The sequence below is a fragment of the Glossina fuscipes genome, unplaced genomic scaffold (genome assembly GCF_014805625.2).
Source record: "Glossina fuscipes isolate IAEA_lab_2018 unplaced genomic scaffold, Yale_Gfus_2 28, whole genome shotgun sequence".
NCBI lineage: Eukaryota > Metazoa > Arthropoda > Insecta > Diptera > Glossinidae > Glossina > Glossina fuscipes.
In genome coordinates, this window is record NW_023998423.1 from 11,229,795 (window position 1) to 11,253,757 (window position 23,963).

General features: G+C 33.3%; 5 protein-coding genes across 7 annotated transcripts; 2 read left to right on the forward strand and 3 right to left on the reverse strand.

Annotated features, from left to right (window-relative positions):
* The first annotated feature begins 1,289 nt into the window (after positions 1–1,289).
* Positions 1,290–2,378, forward strand: LOC119636347. Its single transcript, XM_038031654.1, has 2 exons — positions 1,290–1,435; positions 1,490–2,378. Exons 1-2 carry the CDS (start codon positions 1,290–1,292, stop codon positions 2,376–2,378), a joined length of 1,035 nt encoding a protein of 344 aa, XP_037887582.1.
* A 5,288-nt stretch (positions 2,379–7,666) lies between these two features.
* Positions 7,667–10,353, reverse strand: LOC119636526 (glycerol kinase). The gene is made up of 8 exons (XM_038031920.1): positions 10,121–10,353; positions 9,931–10,059; positions 9,727–9,856; positions 9,430–9,644; positions 9,148–9,360; positions 8,634–9,079; positions 8,201–8,562; positions 7,667–8,141 (listed from the first exon to the last, which is right to left on the reverse strand). Exons 1-8 carry the CDS (start codon positions 10,190–10,192, stop codon positions 7,924–7,926), a joined length of 1,785 nt encoding a protein of 594 aa, XP_037887848.1. The 5' UTR covers positions 10,193–10,353; the 3' UTR covers positions 7,667–7,923.
* Positions 10,354–14,587: 4,234 nt separating this feature from the next.
* On the reverse strand, positions 14,588–18,122 carry LOC119636410 (ankyrin repeat domain-containing protein 13C). The gene is made up of 2 exons (XM_038031728.1): positions 15,606–18,122; positions 14,588–15,541 (listed from the first exon to the last, which is right to left on the reverse strand). Exon 1 carries the CDS (start codon positions 18,005–18,007, stop codon positions 16,523–16,525), a length of 1,485 nt encoding a protein of 494 aa, XP_037887656.1. The 5' UTR covers positions 18,008–18,122; the 3' UTR covers positions 14,588–15,541; positions 15,606–16,522.
* Positions 18,123–19,706: 1,584 nt separating this feature from the next.
* On the forward strand, positions 19,707–23,064 carry LOC119636409 (WD and tetratricopeptide repeats protein 1). Of its 3 annotated transcripts, none has more exons than XM_038031727.1 (4): positions 19,707–20,063; positions 20,483–20,971; positions 21,038–21,285; positions 21,733–23,064. In XM_038031727.1, the coding sequence occupies exons 2-4, from the start codon at positions 20,493–20,495 to the stop codon at positions 22,899–22,901; spliced, it is 1,896 nt and encodes a 631-aa protein (XP_037887655.1). In that variant the 5' UTR covers positions 19,707–20,063; positions 20,483–20,492; the 3' UTR covers positions 22,902–23,064. The 3 variants fall into 3 exon arrangements, with proteins under 3 accessions (XP_037887655.1, XP_037887654.1, XP_037887653.1); XM_038031726.1 differs by having other exon boundaries at positions 20,486–20,971; XM_038031725.1 differs by lacking the exon at positions 19,707–20,063 and having other exon boundaries at positions 20,385–20,971.
* A 119-nt stretch (positions 23,065–23,183) lies between these two features.
* LOC119636411 (essential MCU regulator, mitochondrial) lies at positions 23,184–23,741 on the reverse strand. The gene has a single exon (XM_038031729.1). It carries the CDS (start codon positions 23,650–23,652, stop codon positions 23,353–23,355), a length of 300 nt encoding a protein of 99 aa, XP_037887657.1. The 5' UTR covers positions 23,653–23,741; the 3' UTR covers positions 23,184–23,352.
* Between the last annotated feature and the right edge of the window lie 222 nt (positions 23,742–23,963).

The window sequence follows — 23,963 nt, forward strand, 5'->3', positions numbered from 1 at the left end:
ACTTGTGGGAGTGTCTCAAGGGAGCACAAATGATCCATAGCGTAAAAGAGCATCTGAAATTTGCCATAGGTACATGTGGGAGAGTCTCAAGCGAGCACAAATGATCCTAATAAAGCCGTGGTTACGATCTGCTCGAGGATAGGTCCTAGGGAAACGTGTTTTTGTTTTCTTGATTTCATATCTTCATATATATTTACTCTTAATATCAATTGTTTTTATACCTCACAAAGAGATTATAAATTTTTTCATTCCTTTTCCAATACCTCGATCCAGGACCACCAAAAATATATACATCCTTTTAAAAAATATCATAGAAATTGTTCACTGAATTGTCTCAAACGATATTATTAAACGTAAATAAAGATTGCTACAACTATAAGCTAAGAGTTTTCCATGAATTAATTCCATTATAAATACGCGAGCACGAACGTTATACAAACCGTAGAAGATTGTATGGCGAAAGCGTGTTTAAAGACTTGCAAGATCTTTTCAACTGAGAAGGAAATCCGTTTTTAAGATTGTAAAAGAATTCTTTTAACATACACACACAACAACATTAAAATCAATTTTCATCATGCTTACACATAGTCCTATACAAAGCTTGTGATGAAAGAAAAGACAATTTTCTCTAAGAAGGAAAATAAGTTTCGCGTCCGAATCCTATCAATATTGTCCATCATATCGCTTGGTGTGAATTTTTCCTTGTAAACAATTTGAATCAAATGACGTCACAACGGAAATAAAATATTGAACGAAAACACAATGTAAGGCGATAATTAAATGTATTTATAGAAAACACTTGATTTTTGCTACGTGTATATCTTAGCCTAAACATAGTAAAGTGAAGTAGCGAGGAAAAGTCTATTTTAATAACAATATGACAATTTTTTTTTTTTATTTTTAAGAATTTTCCAACACATTTTTAGCAATTTAATCAATTTTAGATTCTGAATAAATTTAATTAAATTTGAGCTCTCTTTTTTTTTAGTTTGCATAACCATTGCAATGAAGTAAAGTAATTTAATATAAATTGATTTGTAGCATAACTAAAATCCGCTCTATTCGTTTTTGTTAGACTTCTGGCTTTCAAAATTTAATGCTCCAATTCGTTTCTAATCTGTCACTTTATTATATTTTAATTACATTATATTTCATGCATCGCTTAAAAAAACGCAATACAAAATTTCTTAATCAGTAAGTGAAAAAGTTTCTTCAAACTTAAAAACAGTTCGATGAGAACAAGAAACTAAAACGGTATTCGATCGCCATTATCTTAAAAGTGAGAGACAATGAGTTATCCCGCATTCAATACGGGTTATCAACCGAGACCTGCATATCAGGGCTGGCCAACCGCTAATCATCATTTTATGGGTCCCGGAACCTATGTAAACAATGGAGCTTGGCCGACATCAGGTGGCCATCAATCATATTATGGGTAAGAACCGATTAATTTAAATCAAAAAAAAAAAAAAAAAAATATGCTTTAAAGTTTGTTGGATCGTAGACCAGCTTCACAGGATTACGATTATCACACAGAAACGGATTTGCACGCACCCTCTCTGAGTACGGATGATCTTTCCTATCAACAGACAAGCGATGCTGGCCGGGCAAAGGGATCCAAGAAAGGGTCTGGTATTTTTAAGGGCATCAAGAAAAATAACTCATCTTTAATAAGTGCTTTGACCTTATTGTCTTTTTTCTTTTTTCTTAACATACTAAACAATTGCATACGAGATCAGATGGATTCGGTAAATCCAACGGTCATGGTAATGACCGCCAATTTAAAACGCAAAAGCAATAAAATGGATATAACGAATTCCCGGCAACAATCGTCAGCGGAAAACTTAGCAGCGGCCGTTTCGGCCGTGAAACATACTAAGCACGTCAGCAGTACAGAACGTTATAGAGATTCATTGGATTCGATATCTTCATCACCTTTTAGTCATTTACCCGTAAATCCGTACGCAATAACAACGCAACAGCAATTTCAATCACCTTATCTGGAACAACATCCCGATTCTTATGATTCAGGGGAAAGATACATAAATTCCACGCTAGGATATGAAAATTATTTTCAATCTAAGGTACCCGTGCAAATTACCAATAAACCTCTAATGCCGCTTATAATGCAAAGACCTAATCATCGGCCCGTTGAAGTTTCTTCTTATGAAGAAAATGAATATCCTTACCATGAATCGGAATCGTCATCATCATCATCATCACACACACAATCGTATATAAATTCTAATTTCCCTTGGGCTCTTAAACGATCATCGGTCTCGTCATTCAATCTAGGACCTTATAGAAGAGCATCAATTGTCTCTGTAACTCCCACCGCGAAATGGACCTTGATTACTACAACCAATAATAATAAATAAGTATAAGTAAGCAATGTTTTATTTTAAAGTTTTTTAAAAGCGTAAAATGCCCATTTACGTAATAATATTTAAAATTCTTAATTTTAATTACGAATATTCGTTCAATTATACTTTCCCTTTTAAAAGGTGCACTCACTAACTGCGCCCTTTTTCAATCTGTACGAATTAATTTGTTTGTCTTCATATTATGGAAAGCAAATCTAAACCATTGCAACACCTTAAGCAAATCATATTACTATCATTAAACGGTGCATGTTTAAGGTAATTGCTCGTTGACCAAAGCGCGCCGTTTCTAGTGCGTGTGTAAGAGAGAGAGAGAGAGAGAGAGAGAGAGAGAGAATTTACATTTTAAGACATTAGGCGGCGCGTGATTGCATGTCATCTTTATAATAGTTATGCATATAGAATTAAAACAGATCTCGATTTTGTTGGAAAAATCAAACATTTATGCATATACATGGATGTACATATTTGTATATATATATATATAGTAGAAAGGGTGTTTATTTGGCTGCCATTAAATTAATTATAAGAAGTAATGCAAAAAATGGGATTGTTTTCCATTTCATTCAAGGCCATTGATAAATTGATATAAATTTTCAAGATAATAAATTCAACGGCGTCTATTTCATTGCACTTTATATGCCTTTCTTGAAAGACGAAAAGTTCAATTTGAATATTTTCAACAGATCTTAGCCTTAGCGCTAAGAAACAGATGCGGTCTAAAATTTGCACATATATCTATCTAATTTTATTTGAAGATTTCGGGCCAATTTTTGTTACGTTTTTTGCATCCTACACCACTTGTGTAGGGTATATACTACAAGGTATGTTAAGTTAGTGCGGACATATGCGACACACAGAAGAGCTTAAGACCAACGTTTTACGATACCGATCGATTCAGAACCATAATCTGAATTGATCTAAGCATGTCTGTCCGTCTGTCCGGTTTGTGTCCGTCCATGTAAACTTGTGTTCAAGCTACAAGTCACAATTTTAGAGATATTTTGATGAAGTTTGATACACAGATGTGTTTTGGCCCCAAAACGAACGCTATTGAAAATGGTTTACCACTTGGTCCACTTTTTCAACCACTCCCCTTATAAAGCATTGTTCTAAAAAGTCACAATTTTTAGACTATGCCGGCAATTGTGACCAAGTAATAGTATTTCGGATTTCTAAATTGAAAGCTTTGAATCGGCTGAGCCAATTTTTGAACCCTCTCTCATATAACGCAGACTAAAGTTCATACGACAAAAAGGTATAACTTTCAATGCTTAATGATGAAAATTATATCGTAATAGTAGGTTAACGTAAAAAAATGAACTGTACCAAATTTGGACAATCTCGGCCTATTTTTTGAATCCTACGCTAATAAAGATTTTTACGAAAATTGATCCTTTGTAGAGCAGAAAAGGCCAAGTTTTAATATATGATGATGAAAATTGACCCATAAAAGTTATTTCATACAAAAATGAAATCTACCAAATTTGAACCATGTACGCCTATTTTTGGACTCTGCCCTATGTAAATTTTAGGAAAGTTGCTGTTTTTTAAGACAGAAACAAGATAAAATTTTTGTGTTCTATAATAAAAATAAGAATTGTGCTAGACAATGTGGTGTGGTATATTTAATGGCTAACCTTGACCGACTGTAGCGTTCTAAGAACTTGTAAGCAAACTCAAAATTATAGGCTTTTCTCTAACGTGTCTAAAGATTAAATGAAAAGAAAATAATTTTAAAACTAGAAAAATTCATGTACAAATAAGTAAATACTAAATAAAAAAAAAATGAAGTGAAAAAGAAAAAAAAAAACAGGCATATATATATGGGTCAGAAATACACGCTCACAGGCGGTATATGTCATATTGGGAGTGTACTACAAAAATCAGCGCAAACACGCAAAAGCTTAGCGTCCGATCACGGCAACACTAGTTAATATATTTAATACAATAAAAATAATAAATAATTTAATTTTAATTTCATAAAATTTAATAAAATCATTGAATATAATATCAAGTAAGAAAATTATATTCTAAAACTAAATTTTCATCCGCTATGATAGGGGATGACCGCGGTTGGATGTTCTTATTTTCAAAATAAATTGTTTTGGCGCATAGGCGTGTGTGTGACATTGCAGACGGGTCCTTTAAAAAGTTGAGAGCACTTTCAAATTCTTTTGCAAATTTTTAGGCGATATCTTCATTTTTGCGAAGGACAGAATGTTTAGCACAGATGCTACGCAGTTTGGTAGGCTAACAGACTGATATGCTTAGGTGCATTTCAAAATTGAAATTGCCCAAGAACTCAATTACTTTATGGGGCTTTTGAAGCTTCTTTCTCGCTTTGTAAAGGTATCGCAAAAAGTTAAATTTTGCTACACTATAACGTTGAGTAGAAGTGGCCAACCTTTCCCATTTTCATAAAGGTATTACAGCATCACCTGTTGAACTTCAATAGCGGGGCAAGTTAATTGAGCTTGGCTTGCAAGATGAGTGCCCAGCCCACACTTGCCGATCGACCTTTGACACCCTGTCCAAGCCGTCTTCAATTCTGCAAAATCATTCCGACAGCTAAATCGATGACACAAAACGTCATTAAACATGGACTGCAGACATAAATTCCTTTCCAAAGAAAAATGCTGCTTTAAGGAGGTTTGCAAAAATGCAATCAAGTCCAGAGAGAAAGCATTTAAAGTTTGGCGTTTTAGTTCAAACGACCAAACCAATTTGCGTTACAAAATAAACGCTGCACGATAAATGGCACGCTAACTCGGAATCTCATAAGAATATCATACTGGATTCGAATAAATAGGTTAAGCTTTAATGACGCACACGAACAATGACGAAGAACCCCTCTTTTCGGTGTTAGCAATGTAGAAGAATCGGCAACCGTTGATGTTCTTGGCATGAGAATACAAAATGGTGTTCATTGGACATGACATGTGTTCGAAGCGTCGAAGGACACAACCAAGAGCTTAAGTGTTTCAAAGTGGTGCAAAGAATACTTCACTGCAGCCGACATCCGTATCGTTAATCCAGCCAAAATAAGAGTATAACTCTTATGTGTAGGCGGGAGTCTCCGATTTTTAATTGGAGGTGCTTTATCGACCGAGTAAAGCGAAAGGCTAAGATGATCTTTGGCGACGAGTGTGCCCAGAACTATCCGCATCCTTGAGCATTGCATTAACGAGGTTTGTGGTGCTCTTATGTGCAGGTGTATTCATTCTACAGAAATAAAAGAGATATGTCCATCAACTAATCCCTTCAACAAGACTATACACCTTTCTCAACATTCTCACCCACTTGTCCTGGAGTTGCCTGTATACCGCACAACGCACTACCATGATTCGTCACTTTTTCGTCTCCATTTTCAAGTCGAACGTTCACAAAAAGTGATCCTTCCTTTCTCCTCCTTCTTCTTATAACCCTTCCTGATCACCAAGGTGCCTGTACCTATATGGAGCATAACCTAAGCGGCAGGTCAAAAAAAATTCATATTAAAATTATTTATCTCCAATATTTAAATCTGAAACACTTAAGATGCTTACCAACCCAGGATTGTCAGCAAGAAGTTAAAATCGCTCAAAGTCCTTCGTCTTTTTTTTTTTTTTTTTTTGTTAGAAATAAAGTAAAGAAAAATTTAAACTTCATGGACGGATGAAATGATTTACAAATATTGACCAAAATTTTACAGCTATAGCTTTTAGTTACTTCCTAAAAAAATCACCTCATCAAATTCAACAGTTTGCTAAATTGGAACAACGGTTCCTCTACAATTACTAAGAAAAACATAAGATATATGATTTTCAGTTTATAGAAGTACTGATGGGGTTCTAGAAAGTCGAAGCAAAAATAAAGAATCGATGTGGGATATATAAAAATATCTTGCAGTCAAATATCGTATACAAACTAATGATGGGATGAGCACTAAATGGTTCAATTCTAGTGGTGCTTTATATATATATATATTTTTTTTAATATGAAGAAATTTTTAGAAAAGAAGTTAACATGAGAAGTTTTTACTGTTACTTCAAGATTTCGTTATGGTTGTTTGGAGGTAAAATTTTCTGCTTGTTGAAAACAAGTCATTGTCCTCAGACAACAGGCGCTGAATAACAGATAAACGGGTTCATTTTTGTCCAATATTCGCTCCGATTTATTGATGTGGAACGCACAGGCATTCCTCGCTTAGCACAATTAATGCGTACCTTTCTGTTGCGAAATCGCGTTATACAAATTTTTATTTTTTTATTTTTTATTTAACCCAAAATATCATATAGAGTAACGTAATTTACTAGGAGCTGCATTCAAGTTATGCTCCTACTCTGACCAGTTTGGCCCATTTTTCAATACCAAACCTGCGTGCAAAAACTTCCTATGTTTCTGCCTAATTTGAAGATGAAATCATAATTTGTGCAACCGGAAGAGTGCCAGCAACAAAAACCACACAGACAACCGGACGAACAGTCAAGGTTTCATCAATTCAGAATTTCACACTGATCAAGAATATATATATATATATATATACTTTGTGCACTCTTTGAAGTTTCCTTTTGGGTATTATACACATTATGAGAAAAAGCAAAATAAGTATACAAGCACCCTTCACTGGCTGGTATAAAAAGGTAAAATGTGCTCTATCGTACTCTTATTCGCGTTGTATCAAAACCGTGTTATAAGATATCTTCAAGTAATGTGTGTGTGTATATCAAAACAACATTTTAAACTGTAAATTTCTTTTATTTATTTGATTTCTTTAAATTTCCTTTCAAGGGAGAAATAAGTTTTTTCGTAAAAACAACTTATGAAATACAAAAAATGAATACATGCTCAAAAAATTATAATTACGATTACAAAATTAATTGTTATCTATCAACAAATACAACTAAGCTATATTTCCTTTTTCTCAAAATTGGTTAAAGCTTCGCTTATTAATAACAAAATAAAAATAAAAGCAATTATAGTTTACAAAAAATCTCTTATTAATAACAAAATAAAAATAAAAGCAAAAATAGTTTAAAAAAAACTATATTCGATTTTTTGCAATCATGTTCTATCGAAACCGTGTTATAACTGCCGTATGCCACGTTGCATGAAATTTCCAAACATTTTTCTCCAATTTCTACTCCAGGCGTGTTCTTGTGCCCATGATAATAAAGATAAATTAAAAAAACTGAAAACAATCCCTTTATCACGGCAAAGCAAGAAAAGTAACTCTTTCTTATTCGTTTTCTTAACTAAAATAAAGATTTTATTCTTTTTCAAAGGAAAACACGCTAAAAAATTGTAATTTAATAAAGAAATTTAAAACTTAAGCTATCATCCTATCGCTAATTAAAAAAAAGGAAAAAACAATTACGAATGACTAGACCTTCTCTTTATAACTTAACATACTTACAACTATAAAAAGGATATTCATTTAACACACTTTGTACGTACAAAATTTAAATCATAAAAATGCAATTTAATTATTAGCAGTAACCTAAAAAAAAAAAAATGCCTAAAAATGGATTATGGAAACTTCATTACCGAAAGATCAAATTTACGTTATATATTTGTTTTTCAAAAATTTTGCTACAATTAAGAAAACAAATGTTGTTGTTAGAAATATGCCACCCGGCAAGGAGCGACGTATAGATAAATTAGGATCACGTTCGCGTTGTGCAAATAAAGCTAAATCGGTCTCATAAGTTGCGTAGTTATTCCAATTAAGACATTTGCGTACAGCATATTCCCAACGCTTGTACAATAAATTACGTCCTGGAATAGAAGAGAATTATATAACAATGATTCTTTCTATGTGTGTTTTAAGCTATTACTATTTTGCGTAGTTGTGGGACTAAAAGCGTCTGAGGGCGGCATGTAAGCTAATTCTGCGTACTTAAGATCTACGACCTTCATGGTTATACCCGCCGCAATCATTGTTCCTAAGCCGGCTGGTGAAGTAGTCTGTGGTCGTTCCAATATGAAACCAACAATATCAGCAATGAATTGTATAAAGCTATTGTTTTCCGCGTATTCACCGCCGAAAAGCAAACGTTCTTTAATATTTTTCCAATCCCAAGTAACAGCGTCACGTTTGAAAGCCTGCAGTATTTCGTGTATTTGGAAACCGGTAGCCTCGAAAGCCGCTTGAGTAACATTCTGAGCAGTCGTTTGACTTGTTAAACCTAATAAAGTTCTTTTAAATTTTTTTAATTAATTTCATTTTCTCTTTATAATTGAAAAATGTATTCTTTCTTCTTTGCTTACCCACGGGCGTCGTAACGCCAGTATGGCGAATATAAACCGTGAAAAGCAGGTACAAAAGTAATTTCAGACCTTTTGGCAGCCAGGCCGCATTCAGCATTTAACATACTGGACGAACAGGAAGAAGATATCATAGAACTTTCGCCTAAAAATGTATTCAATACTTCGACAACGTTATCGTTAGAATTAATTTCGGGATTTATTCGCAATTCTTCTTTCAACCATTTAACAGTGGCTCCGGCATTACTAATCGCTCCCTCTAAAGCATAACAAGGTTTCGCTTGAGCACCTAATTTGTACGCGATCGCAGATATTAAGCCATTCTGAGATTCAATCAATTCTTCGCCAGTATTCAATAAAACAAAGCAACTATCGTCAATCGAACACACATTCTGACCAACCTTTACGGATAATTGGCCTAACAAAGATGCCGGTTGATCACCTATGCTCTACAAATAAATGAAGAGTTTTTCAAAGAAATACGCAGAGACGATTAGATTAAATTAAATTAACTTACACCAGCTATTGGAATGCCGTCTAAGGGACCACCAATAACATAACCAAAAACTTCAGAATTAGAATGTATTCGTGGTAATATACTCAAAGGTATGCGATAAAATTCACACAGTCTTTTATCCCATTGCAAAGTGCGTATATTCATTAATCCAGTGTATTGAGCATTGGTGACATCTGTGGCATGAACACCGCAAGATTCGGCTCCAGTTAAATTCTATTTGAACATCGCACCAATATATTACATAATAAAAAATGCAAACAAAAAAGAGATCAAGATTCGTACCCACAACAACCATGAATCTAAAGTACCGCAACACAATGTTCGTTTGGTTATATGATCTGGTACAGACGTTACATTGTCCATTAGCCATTTGATCTTCAAGGCACTAAAGCAAGTGCTTAAGGGCAAACCGGAACGCGGTCGTAAATAATTAACATTATATTTAACATTATTGAGTATTGTCTTGAGTTGTGAAGTACAACGGCAATCAGTCCAACCTAAATCGAAAATAAACAAAAAAAAAAAAGACATCAGTCAAACATTCATTTGTGCACATCTCCCACGTTTTCCTTAAAATACCAATAGCATTATATAAACTAGCTCCAGTTGTGCTATCCCATATCACTGTAGTACCGCGCACGCTACAAATACCTACAGCTATGATGTCATAGGGGCTTATCTCTAGTATAACCAAATTTTTATAAGCTACCTATAATAATATGATATCACATAAGAGAGTAGAAAGAAATCTTATTACTTTTATAAGGCAACACACAAACTTACTTCTATGCACTCTAGGGTATGTTTCCATATCTCTGTCGGGTCATATTCCATCCAACCGGCATTATGAACGATTTGCTTTAATTTCAATTCATGAAATGTCAAAACTTCAGCATTCTTTGCAGAATAGACCTAAACTCCATAATGATATATATTTTTTCTTAATTCCATTTGCTTCTTGAGTCATCCTTACCAAAAACCGACAATGCGTGTTATTAACGTAGATTACACCAATTAGAGGTCCAAAGCTTCCATATTTAGGCATTTTGTACGCCGCCGGGACGAGATTTTTCAATCAGTTTATGTGAATTAAATTGTAATTTTAATTATTGTGCGACTTTTCTTGATAAAAACTAAATAACAAAAATGTTTTCATTGATTGATATCAAACGATTGCGTAAAACCAAAATAAATATATATATTTTCTGACTATATGCCGCGCTTCGTCAATTGTTGTTGTTTCAATTCTGGAGAGCAAAGAGCTACCAAAGCTACTTAAACTGAACAACTGGAACTATGATTGCCTCTGTTAGGAATTTGACCAAAACCGAGATTATTCAGTAATATCGTAAAAAATTCGAATTTTTCAGTGATATCGTAAGTACTATTATTTTCGATTTCTTTTTTGGAAAAATGGATATGGGGGAACACCATTAGAGACTCTAGTGCGGCCAAACTAGGAAATGTCACCTATATTCACCTCTATCACGTGAATCTCTATGAAAGAATGAGCAAAAAGAATTCAAACTTTTCTTTCGGAAACTATTTTTAATCAGTTTTTGAAATTTGTGTATGAAAGAATACCCGGATTTGAGACTCTGGTGCGGTGTATATAGTATATATATATATATATAGTGTGGTATAGTAAAGTATAGTAGAGTATAGTGTAGTATTTATAGTATATATATATATAATATTCGGAAGTCGTGGTCAAATTTTTCATTTTTGTGCAGATGCTACAGCATCGCCCATAGAATGTGCGTCCAAATTTTCGAACATCTCGAACATGCTATATTTTACGGATAAGGAAAGAAAACACTTTTTTACTTCTTTTGAAAAATGGAAATGTTCTCAAATTACGTGGTGCTGCAGGTGAGTCTTTCCATCGATTTGACCCATTTCCAATACCAACCTGCATGCGAGAACGTCCAACGTTGCCTGATGAATAGCTTCATTTTTGCGGCCAAGAGAACGTTTAGAACAGACATTACACAGACGGACAGACAGATACGTAAATCGATTTAGAACTTGCTGCTAATCAAGAATATATATAGTTTGTGGGGTCTCTACGGATTTCTTCTGGGCATTTCAAAGGGTTTGATAAAATGAATATACCCTTCATACTATAGGGTATAAAAATGTAAATAAAAAATATGATAATAAATTTTCACTCTTTTGCTACCACGCTTTGCGTGTAAACATGTTCAGAATATAGTTAGCCGGAAATGAAAATGTGCGTGTTGTTGGAAATTTTTTCTGCTAATAACAAACTATGGATTGTATATATTGATGCCACAGATATTATGAACTGTAAAAGAGTTTGATATCTTTATTACTAGTAGTTAATAGTTACGAGACAACCATAGATTTTTATCGTTTCTAAAGAAATGCCGCATCTACATGGTCCCAAGCAGGGTCCGTAAGCAGAACTTATTGATTTTTGTTTCAAAAATGTGACTTCAATTGATTGAAGAAATAATCCTTCCTTTGAATAATATCTAATTGGTAGATTCAGATCAGAATCTATCATTTTGCTTAAAGCCACTATATTGATTTTATTCTCTGCGCCGCTGTCTCTTATTGGTACAGAAGCATTATAATGTGTTGGTGATTATTTAGAAATACTATGACTAGACAAAGCAAGTAAGAATTGCTTTATTAAAACACATTTCAACACAAACTAAAAAAAGTTACAATCGGGCTAGGACAAATTTAAATACCCTACAACATTATTTTCGTCATAAAATACCAAAAATTAGACTTCGTCGTCTTGCGAAACTTTATTCTTTATGGCAATAATTAAATGGGGTAGTGTTTAAGAATGAACCAACGGGATTCAAATTTAGCATAGCAAATCTACATCGCAAAATAATAAAAATCACGTCTTCTCATATATAGACTTAGTTTTTATAAAGAATGCGAGAGGGTGCAAAGAATGGTTTCAACTAAATACCCTACACCACTTGTGTGGTATAGATCCACCAATCGATTTAGAATCATAATCTGAATTGATCTAAGCCTGCCTGTCCGTCTATCCGTTTGATGTTTGTGTATGTAATTTTGTGTTCAAGCAACAGGCCGCAATTTGTGAGATATTATGATGAATTTGGTATAGTGATTTGACCCAGAGACCAAATTTTGAAAAGACGTTATATAGAAAAAATTACAATTTTCAAAATTTCTTGACAAAAGTAGCTAAGTAGTAGTATTTCGGCATTCTAAATTCGTATGAAAACTTTAGACTAGCTGAGGCAATTTTTGAGTCTCCTCTCATGTAACGAAAACTAAAGTCGACATACGACAAAGAGGTAAAATTTTCAATGCTTCCTGATGAAAATTATATTATAGTAGTAACTAAACATAAAAGAATTAACTATACCAAATTTGGGCCATGTCAAGCTATTTTTTGCAATGTACCCTAAAAAGGATTTTCACAAAAATTGATCCTTTGTAGAGCTGAAAAATCGAAGTTTTGACCCATACTTGTCGTTTCATACAAAAATAAAATGTGTCTTACACAATATGGTGTAGGGTATTCAGTGGTCGGCCTTGCCCAACTACAATGTTCTTAGTTGTTTTCACCGATGTTTACCGTGAAATATTGAAAATTAATTAAATTTTGAGAGCAAAAATATTCGGATTCAATCAACTTTGGCCAAATAATGTATTAAATTTGATTAATTATTTAATTTTGATTAATCGAAGAATTCCATAGCCAACTATCAGACCGACATATAGATAAGCAAATTTCAGTCACAGTCTCAAATCTTTCCATTATAGTTATTACGTATTTGACACGTCTATACAAACTTAATAAATCCCTGCATCACGAGTAACGTAGAGTACAAATAAATTATATAAATTAATAGTTTATTAATATTAATGGGCTAGAATCGATTCATTATAGCCCCAAGTCGAAGTAGGTGCCAAAAAATGGAAAATAAACACAAAAATTAGAAAAGACATTGATACGATGTTAAGAAAATTTGGGATTTATTTAAATGGTTCCTAAAAAAGACGCAAATTGCTAAAAGTGAATAGCTTTTCACATATTGTCGCACAGTGTGACATATGTTTTAAATTAAATTTAGATGTAAAATGTAATGAATTTGAAGTGTTGCACATGTAAAATTGGTTTTAAGGTGAATACAATAATTTTATTATCTATATATATATATATAAAGTATATATATATATATGTCTTTCATTTCCTTATGTTTATATAAATACAGTATACGGTGTTTAAAAGGTGTATATAAATTAACACTTTTTTCTTATATTTAAAAATTTTATATTTATATATAGAATATATATTTAAAGCAATACTTTTTAAATGTCTTGAAATGCATATGATTTATTCATTTATTTTTTAATTCTTCAGATTGATCGTTTCGCTTGCAGTCCTCAAATATATATATATATATATATGCATAAAAGACCTTATGACGACCCTATGTATCAATTGTATATCAACGACTCTGAATTGATGTATGTTTGCCTGTTCTTGAGATAAAAATACATATGAGGTCTACAATAGCTGAGCCGTACAAGCCAACTTACAACCAGTAATAGTAGATATCAGTATAAAATTTGGTACAAATGAAAACTCAATCCATCTCGAAGTTCAGTGCTAAAGTGCTTCAAAACGGCCGACCAACATGCCTTCAATTAATAAAATATATTGATTTTTCCTGTGTGCTTATGTGGGTGAGTTTTGAGATGGGGAGTATGCGATGTTTGCTCCAAGATGAAATATAATATTCGTACTTGAGTTTGTTTTTTCTTTTTTTTTTTTTTTTTTCCTTACATTAAAAATTAAAGAGCTTCACACCCTAATATAAATACTTCTTCATATTTTTATATACATCTCCATGTACATATAATTTATTAACTAACATTACCTAAAGAATAATAATTTTAATGCCAGCAAATAAACTGATTATTTGACTGACTTTAGTTTAAAGTGCATTGTAAATGTAGTGATATAGTAATTTCTCAGAAATCGAAGACTCCAAACTAAAAAAGTCAATCTTGTCGCTGAAAATCTGAACAACAAAACTTGTCTTGAAATTTGAGAAATTTGGGCAAATATTCTACTATATTACTTTAAGGGGATTCATCTTGAAGAAAATTCAAGTATATTGCATATATGGAAAATTCTATGCGCCTAACATCTATCTACCTATCCCTACAGGGATCTTTGCATTAAAAATGAAATTTAAACAGTAATTAGACTTTATGTCATCCCGCATTGAAGGCTGAGTAGGAAAAGAAATTTTGCTCTAAATCTAAACTTAAGTGGCTTGAAATTAAGTACTATTGAAACAGCCTTAAAGCCGTCATATTACAAATCCGGCTAATTAGGAAAAACGTATGAGTTTTAAACATTTAAAAACAATTTAAATATTAAAATAAAGGAGAACAAAAAAAAAAAAAGAAGAAAATTCAAGCAAAAATATTTCGCATAATTGATGATGATTATATAAAAACAAAAACAAGGATAATAATAATAAGTTCACACATTAAACTTTCATACTAAATAACAAAGCAACGATGACACTTACTTGGCTAAAATTATTTATCTAACTTTACATCTTTATAGTATAGTACTTGTGTGAGCGTTTATAATACAATACATGATGATTATTAACGATAATGTGCTGCTATCTTATGCTTAAATATGATTTTATAGACCTTGAATGCATAACAAAACAAAATATGTGTACATATGATGGTAATTTTCTGATTACATTTAAGTTCTTATTTTATCTTAAAATTTTTATTATTATGATTGCGATTAAGAACAAAATTGAAAAATTCCCTAAGTTAGGAGATCCGCTTCATTTCCGAAGCGCTTAAAAAGCAGTCAAAATTCTCATATTTTCTACATTTTCATTTCATCGAATATTTCCAAAAACTAAGCTTACGGTATTGAAGTAGTATAAATGTGTCCGGATATGAAATCTTCACAAAAATTTCAAAAATTTTAGAAATATATTCAGTCATGGGATCAAGCTAGAAAACTGAATAAATTTATATTCATAAAACTGAAATTTATATTCCGCTAGAAACTGTAAATAGTTTCAAAGAATTGCAGAAAGAACTGACACACTAAATAAAACTGCTTTTATGGAATTGAAAATTTGACATATATAAATCGGAATGGACAGGCCTCTTCAGACGGCCATGATATATGAGGTGAATTTATTTTTCATATGTCTGTCTCTTCTTGAAAATTCATCCTCGACATAATCAAATTTTTCATTTCCATTTGGTAAATGGGTGGATTTCGTATCGGGCCACAAACTCAAATGCCACAGAAAGATTACATGTCAATTTCGCTTCGGATTTGCTCATCTATTTACCAGTTTCAAATTCGTAGTGCGATGTCGGTCTTTGTATTAGAATTATAATTATTACAAATTGAGATGGTAACATCAAAAAATATAATTATATACCGTATTTTTCCGACTTCAAATTTATAAGATGACTTTTAGGAAAATAAATTTTACTTTCGAATCAAAATTGCTGTAGCAATATTCAGTATATCTGCACTCTCGTTATTATCACTCACACATCTCCTTAACGAAAGTGTTCGTATTATTTTCATCGTGACCATAAAATGTACCTCAAGTTTAGAGACGATTTATTGAAAACATATTCTAATCTTACCTTCGGACCAGAAAACGCACACAAAATTTTACTCCACTTTTTTATGTAAAAAAGGTGCATCTTATTGTCCGAAAAATACGATACTGTCACCTATTTCCTGCTTTATTAGCATCTAACGGTTTCATTGTTTTTAGTTTACAACGGGAAATGCTGAAAATAAAGAAAACATAAGGAAGTGGAAAAGCAAATATAAAGTAATCAACGAGAAAATGATGAATGAAATAATATTATTTTCTATTCTGTTATCGGTGAGTCACAAGATCAGCTTTAGAACCATTTTGTACATTGTTCATGCAAAATTGTAACAAATTAGATAAATAAACGTAAACAATTTGTTGACCTAAATCTTTACTTTTCACTTTCCTGCCTACGTCGGAATTTTATATGCACTAAATTTTTACATCCGCCTCAATTTGTCTGCTTGATTCAACATAAAATAAAAAAATTCTTCATTGTGTGCTTAATTGATACTTGAAGTTGCTCTTGATCTTTATAAAAGTTCTATATGTAGGCACATATAGATGCTACTCTTTCACATATCGACTGCCTTCATTCATTCATTACTTGCCGCAATTCATTCGAATTCAGCCGCTCTTGTCATTTCTGTTCCTCTGAGATTTTTATCTCTATGCTTGTTAATGTTAACGCCATTCAAGGCGTTACTATTACGATTTACATCCTCGACTTCTTGTTGTCCACTTGGTCATAAATCGGGAAAACGTCTAGCATCTTCTATGTAATGTTCAGGTATTTCGAAAAGCTCTGATGAGATATTGTCACGAAATTCAAACTTTTGGAATGTTATCTTAGCAGTAACGGTATGTAGGACGGGTATCTCCACCTTAACAGGAAAACCGGCAGGCAGTTTAAGAGCAACAAATTCACGCAATTTATTAATATGTTTAAAAGGAGCTATAACTTCCAATATGTTAAGCAACATGTCCACATTAAGAGGAAAATCTTTGCTCATAGCTACAGTGGCACGTAACGACTTATTGGACTGCTTGTGGATGGGGGGGCGTCCAAGTTGCGGACATTTACCGACTTCTGCATTAATATATTCTTCCCATGAGATGGCAGGGGCTGGTGGCGGCTGTAGTGAGCAACGTCGCGGAATAGTCACCGTGGCACTAGTGGACCCTGCATCGGCCGAATTGTTGCTGCAGTTGGTTAAACTCGAGCGACGTCCTTTTGTTAGAGTGTCCACCATTGCTTTATTTTTCTGCAGATCATCTTGAGAAAGATGTTCACGTCGCTTACGTTGTTTGAGGATTAAGCCATGAATAGCATACAACTCACAGTGATATTGTCCGCCCACCAATTCTTTCCGATCTTCTTTAAATATCCAGCCTGTTTGCGCTCGTCTAAAATGTATGCTTTTAGTTGACATATTAGCAGCTAAAATATCCGTGGACATTAAAGTATCAATTTCGTCCTCTATATCTGCTTCTTCATAGTGTATTCGTTGATAGCATTCATATTCATTATCTAGAACGGTTAATGAATGATTCATCGGGCGATCCCCCCGAAAAATGAATGATATATCACCCCGTTCCCAACGCATATCATTAAAATCCACCAGGGTAGTATCCAGCCGCAGAGAACTTCCTGATTTGTGTATACGGCATATATCTGAAGGCAGCATGCGCGAGACCAATGGCACCCAGGACGCGAAATCCCATTTAAGCTCCATGTAAAAATCTTGCATCTGTTGTAAGCCGCGTATCATATTCGCTCTTTGCGATTCCAAATGTTGCCGTGATTGCTGCCTTAATTTTCTCAACATCGCCCCTATTATCTGTCGATCACCGTACGATATAGCTTCTGCCAGGCAAGACCAACCTTCACTGTTCTTTTGCTTAACTGGAGCATTATGAGTTAATAGTAGATGCGTACATTCTTTACGACCTAACGTGACTGCCAAATGCAGAGGCGAGTTACCATGTTTATCGCGACGGGAAAGCTCAACATCCAGAGATTTACCCAGGGGTTTTTGCAATAGATAAGCCAACATTTTGTAATCATCCAAAAATACGCATTTATGCAATGGATATTCTTCACACTCCCAGTCCAAAAATAATTTTCTTGCACTTTCGGGTGTGGTTTGCGGTGTTCTAGTCGGTGTATTGGGTGCTGAATGGAAGAGATCATCTGCCTCGTCCTCCAAATCAGGTATGGACACATCCATTTGCGTCGTTGGGACAGAAAAATTTTCTGCTTTTACACTGCCGCCGTTCTTGTCCAGCAAATTTTTGTTGTTTATTGCTCCATTAATTGGTTTGATTTTCTTCTCTTTTTCTTTTGACATTTTCATAATTAAAAACTTTTGTTTTAAAGTTTTCTAACACAAACAAAGTGCACGTATTATTATTTATTACATTTATTTCACAATTTTATTCTGTTGTATTAAAATAGAAAACGTACTTTTTTGTTTGATATGAAGAAAAATTATTATTGAATTTTCACCACATATTGTATTTTGTGAGAGGAATGTCAAGTGATGTCAACCATAGATTACTGTTACATGCATAATGTAATAAGCGTTTATTATTTTGATTTAGCGCGTTAGAAGACCATTTTTACGGACATTGCTTTTTTGCACTTACATACGAAACATTATGGTAATATTGTTTTCATAAATAACAGAAAATTAAAATAATCAGAGTTTTTAAGTTGCATTGTATAAAAAGCAAGAACGTTTCAAAACAAAATTATAGCTTTTGCAGATAGTCTCTAAAGGGACTACCAAAATAAAATCAACCCAAATTGAACAAGTTTTCTACCTAATTTAACAATTTATACCTATTCTAATCAAATCGTGTTTAAATCAAGAATCCATTCAAATCATCATTTTTTAAACGGATAATTCTCAGTAATCTTTTCATGATATCATTTAATAGAGTAGTAACAAAGTACAAGGATTTCGTTACAACTATTTTGTAGAATATATATTTGTGACGTTGGTACGTTTCGCTGAAAGTCAAAAAAATGGTTTTCTCAAATAAAGTAGTAATTGCGTGTGCATGCAATATTTTGATGCCTTAATACGAAGATACTTCATTCTTCCCTCAGCGAGCGTAGATTAGAAATATTAGGTGCTTGCAAAAATTTTGATCAGCGACTTGTTGAGGTAAAAATGATAAAGAAATGTGAAATACTAATCTACATTACAGTTGAGTTCGATTGTTTTGACCTTCCTCTACAAAACATAGAAGTTTTTCATTTAATATTATTGATTTATTCAGCGTACGTCGACGTTAACCATGAAGCGCACAAAATTCATCTTCCAAATTCATTACTTTTGTTGTTCATTTGAAGAAATCTGCTTCCGATGACGACCAAACACGTTCAGAGACTTATGGTGATGCTGCTCCATCATGTCCCAATTGTCGGATCTGGGCTCAACAGTTTAAATTAAAAGTAGCGGTACTAATTGACTGAAAATGCCATTTTTTGGCCACCTGTTGCACGAGTTGTCCAGGATACATTGTTGCACTTCGAATGGGAAGTGCTGCCACACCCAGCGTACTTACTAGATATGACGCCTCGCGATTATCACTTGTCCAAATCGGTACAGCATGGCTTAACTGGCACGTGGGCCTGCAATTTGAAGAATTGTGAAAATAGATTGGTGAGTAGATCGTTGCCAAACCGATTTAAGTGCTATCGACATGATATCGCCATGTTGCCAAAAATATTTTGAATAAAAATATATATAGTATATATTTGCAAACGACTCGCAAGAACAAGGGAATTGCAATTGGGGAATGTACTGTTATATTCATATGTCCACATAATATGACATCTGACTTTTATTATTTATTTTATCAAAATATGTTAGAACATAAATCAAATCTGGTAGCTCCATTTTTACTTACAATAATAAAAACAAATCTTTACGTGAATTTTTGTTCGTGTATTATTTTTGTGCTGCAACAAAATCTGGAAAAATAACAAGTGGCCATCATTGCAATTGAAGTTATTTTAAAATTAAATTTTTTAAACTATCAAAAATTAAGAAAATTTTTTTATTAGTGCGTAAAATACATCAAACCTGTTATAAAAGATGCATCACTACGACGTTATACAGCATAAAACAACAAAATTTTTACAAAGGAAAAGTGATGAGCATAAATAATTTAATTAAAATTAAGAACGAAATAAGCGATTAGCACTGAAAAAACACGAAAAAAAAAAAAAAAATTGAAAGTTTTTTTGTGCCTGGATTGTAAAATTTTCAATAGGTAAATAAAAATTTCAGAAGAGACGTATTTTCAGCTCAGAAATAAGTGCATAATAACAACAATGAAGATCGGTTAACGATTGCACTGATAAGAAAGCAAATTTTGCATAAGCACCATAAACAAATAGTAAACAGAATTTTCGCAATTACAATATTTATCAAAACAATATTTATTATTATTATTATTTTAATTGATTTGGTCAGAGAAACAAAATCCTAAAGTCTTAACGCAATATAGTTTCTATCTAAAGGCTATCGGCTCAAAAAACAATATTGATTTTACTTTACATGTAATAAATACAAAAAAATATAAAAAATACAATTTATTGTATTAACGTCAGTCAAGTTAATTTTTATTTCGGAAATTGTTTGAAAAACTTACAATACAAACAAAATCTTTCTGTCTATGTTTGCTCTCAGCAGCGCTAGTATGATTAATCCCAAAAACTATGATTCCCGACGTAACAATTCTACATTGATGTTGTTCGATCGTTATATGTATCCGCAAGTAGATTATGCTATAAGAAGACGTTTACAAACCCATCCATCACATATACAGCGTCTTGAGTTGGAGGCTGTTTTGAACGGGCATGAAGGCTGTGTTAACTGCTTGGAATGGAGTACAAATGGTCGCTTATTAGCATCAGGTTCTGATGATTTTCAATTATGCCTCTGGGATCCATTTCGAAGGAAGCGCTTACATGCCATACATACGAAACATTATGGCAACATGTTTTCGGTGAAATTTCTCCCGAAACATAATGATGCTTTGATAGCTACAGCAGCGGCCGATAAGTCAGTAATGTTGTTTGATATCAATTCCTCACAAGAAGCCATTTACACATGCCACTGTCATGGGGCCAGAGTGAAGAGATTGGCGACTGCACCAGACTCGCCATACGTTTTTTGGTAAGGCAAAAACAAAAATATATGCGTTGACAATAAACAATAATGAAATTTAATATGTCTATATAGGTCTGCGGGTGAAGATGGCGTCATTCTGCAATTAGATCATCGTGAAAAGCACACTTGTCGATCGGAGGATAATCGTGTGCGCCTGATTAATTTAACCACTTATATTGATACAAACGCTGAAGCTAAATGCATAGCGTTAAATCCTGTAAAAACTGAACTTTTGGCGGTAGGTGCTAATGATCCTTATGCGCGTATTTACGATAGACGCATGCTAACACCATCATCGTCAGCCGCCGTATTGGCAGCAGGTATGAAAAATGTTCCTAAAATTTGTCTTCTTTATAAAATTCTAAATTTGCCGTTCCGATTGTAATACCAACGAACACACTTGAAACACCGCAAAAAATGCAGATACTTTAGATCGGAATAATATTTCAAGATTATGTCGAAAAAATTGCTATAGACAATTGAAAATTCCCACAATATTTAAGATTGGCTTATACGAGCGCGCGATTAAAATCTGAAAAGTATATATCTTTTTGCGTACTTTCCCCATGGCCAGTATAGGCCGTAAATGCAAAAGCAGTGTTGATCGGCACACCGTGGTACAATCTTAATTAACAGAGTATTCTGCATTTTTTGCGTACTCGATGGAAGTGATTCAAGATGCGTCGCAAGGCGAATATATATATACATATATAAATATGTAGATTTTCTACTTCTTAAATTTGATGTCTTTTTTATTTTGTTTTTAGAGTCTTTTGATAACGGGAGACCTATACCTAAAGATTGCGTTAATTACTTTTGTCCTGGCCATATTAATAAAAATAATTCCAAGGTTATCGAACATGAACCACGCGCCATAACCTATCTAACTTTTAACCCTACGGGCACTGAACTTTTGGTTAACATGGGCGCTGAACATATTTATCTTTATGATTTGTTGAATGCCGAGCAGCCAGTGTTTCTTAATCTACCGGAATTTAAATTGGCAGCCACAACGTGCTTAGAAGCTGAACCTGATAATTGCGCTGAAGTGACTATTCCCAAATGTTCAAGTAGTAATCGTCGCAAATTACCCGAAAATATAGATGAATACAAAAAATTAGGTAACGAATTGCTGGAAAATGAACAGTATTTAAGAGCCATTAACACTTATTCACATGCTATCGGATTGGAATCGCAGTGGCCGGTTCTGTATTTAAATCGCGCTACAGCGTATATGCGTCGTTTATGGTTTGGAGATGTTTACGCTGCTTTACGCGATTGCCATAAAGCCTTACGTTTAGATTGTTCTTATATTAAAGCCCATTTTCGTTTGGCACGAGCTTTACTAGAATTGGGACGTCCTCAGGAGGCTGATGAATGCCTAAAAGAGTTAATACGTCGTTTTCCTAGTTATGCTAATAATCACGGCGTTCTCATGCTCAACAAAGACATCAAAGAGAATCGTCAAACTACTCAAAGTCAACAGCAAGCCAATGAAGCTTACAATCGCTTAGAATTATCCGACGATGAATTTTATTGGCGCAGCAAAGCCAAAGATTATTCTCTGCGTTTTGTAGGCCATTGCAATATTACAACCGATATTAAAGAGGCCAATTATTTCGGTTATAATGGTGATTATATAGTGGCTGGTTCAGATGATGGTAATTTCTTTATATGGGATCGTAAAACCTGCAATATACACTCCGTCTATAAGGCTGACAGTGCCATTGTCAATTGTGTGGTACCTCATCCAGATATATGTATGATGGCCACATCGGGCATTGATCATAACATTAAAATCTGGTCTCCTCTGGATGGTACAACAAAACCAAATGCTGTGACCGGAATTGAACATAGTGTTGAAAGTAATCAAATGAAAATGAAAACCGATCCGTTCGATATAAGTACTAGAAATTTATTATGCTGGAATGGGTAATTCAATGGAATAATTAAATGCTATAAAACGGGACTTTTTTGTTACTTTTCACGATATTGTGAGAATATTATTAATAAAAAAATTTTATTTCACCTTTTTATATTTATATATGTACCTATGCATGCGTAGATATAAAACACTCGTGAAACGAAATCAATGTTATGTTGTGCATTATTATGTTATGTTTTTAAATAATAAATAAATAGAAATTATAAAATAAGATATTGAAAACAAAACTTTGGAAGCATTACATTTATTAATCAATAATTAATAATTAAACAAGCATTTTAAAAGTTGAACAACAAATTTAACAAATATTTAACAATCGTTTGAAGTTAACACTTTTCTAACTTTTCAACTATCCATGGATTTATCTGAACACACTTGGCCTTGCCTTAGTATTTTTTTCTTTTCTTGACAGATAACATTTAGGCTCCATACCTTACCAAATTTAGTCATCATCATCGTCATCATCTTCGGGTACGAACAAATCGTTCTCTTCCAAAAAGTTAGCCACAGTTTTACTAATAGCTGCTCCAACGAACAAACCAGGAATAACTGTACAAATTATACGCCCCAAGGCAAAATTTGTTTCCTCTGGTTTAGGTTTTACAGCACCACTGCGAAAATGAGCCGCAGAGTGTATATTTTTGCAATTGTTTGTTGCATTGCTATATATCAACATTTTTCTAAAGGTTGCAGTAGCTATGGCAGCCGTCGCTCGCATTGAAAGCAAACCTTTAGGACTCATGATGTTATTTAGTAAAACAAATTTATCACTTAACTTTGAATATTGCTAAAGTCAAGTCATCAAATCTTCCATTAATGTTAATTTTTTTTAATAATTTGTTTTGTTGTTGTATTCTGTTTTCAACATATAAGCGAACGATGTTGCCATCTTCAATAATTTTGTAAGGATCTTCATAGTGAAATAAGCAGCACTGCCCATATAATTACTGCAAAGAGATAAAAAATTTTATGTAAATGTCGTATGTTATGTATTGTTTTTTTGAAGCATTTGTTTGAATATATATGGAAAGAGAATATTCTTTTTTTTTTGAA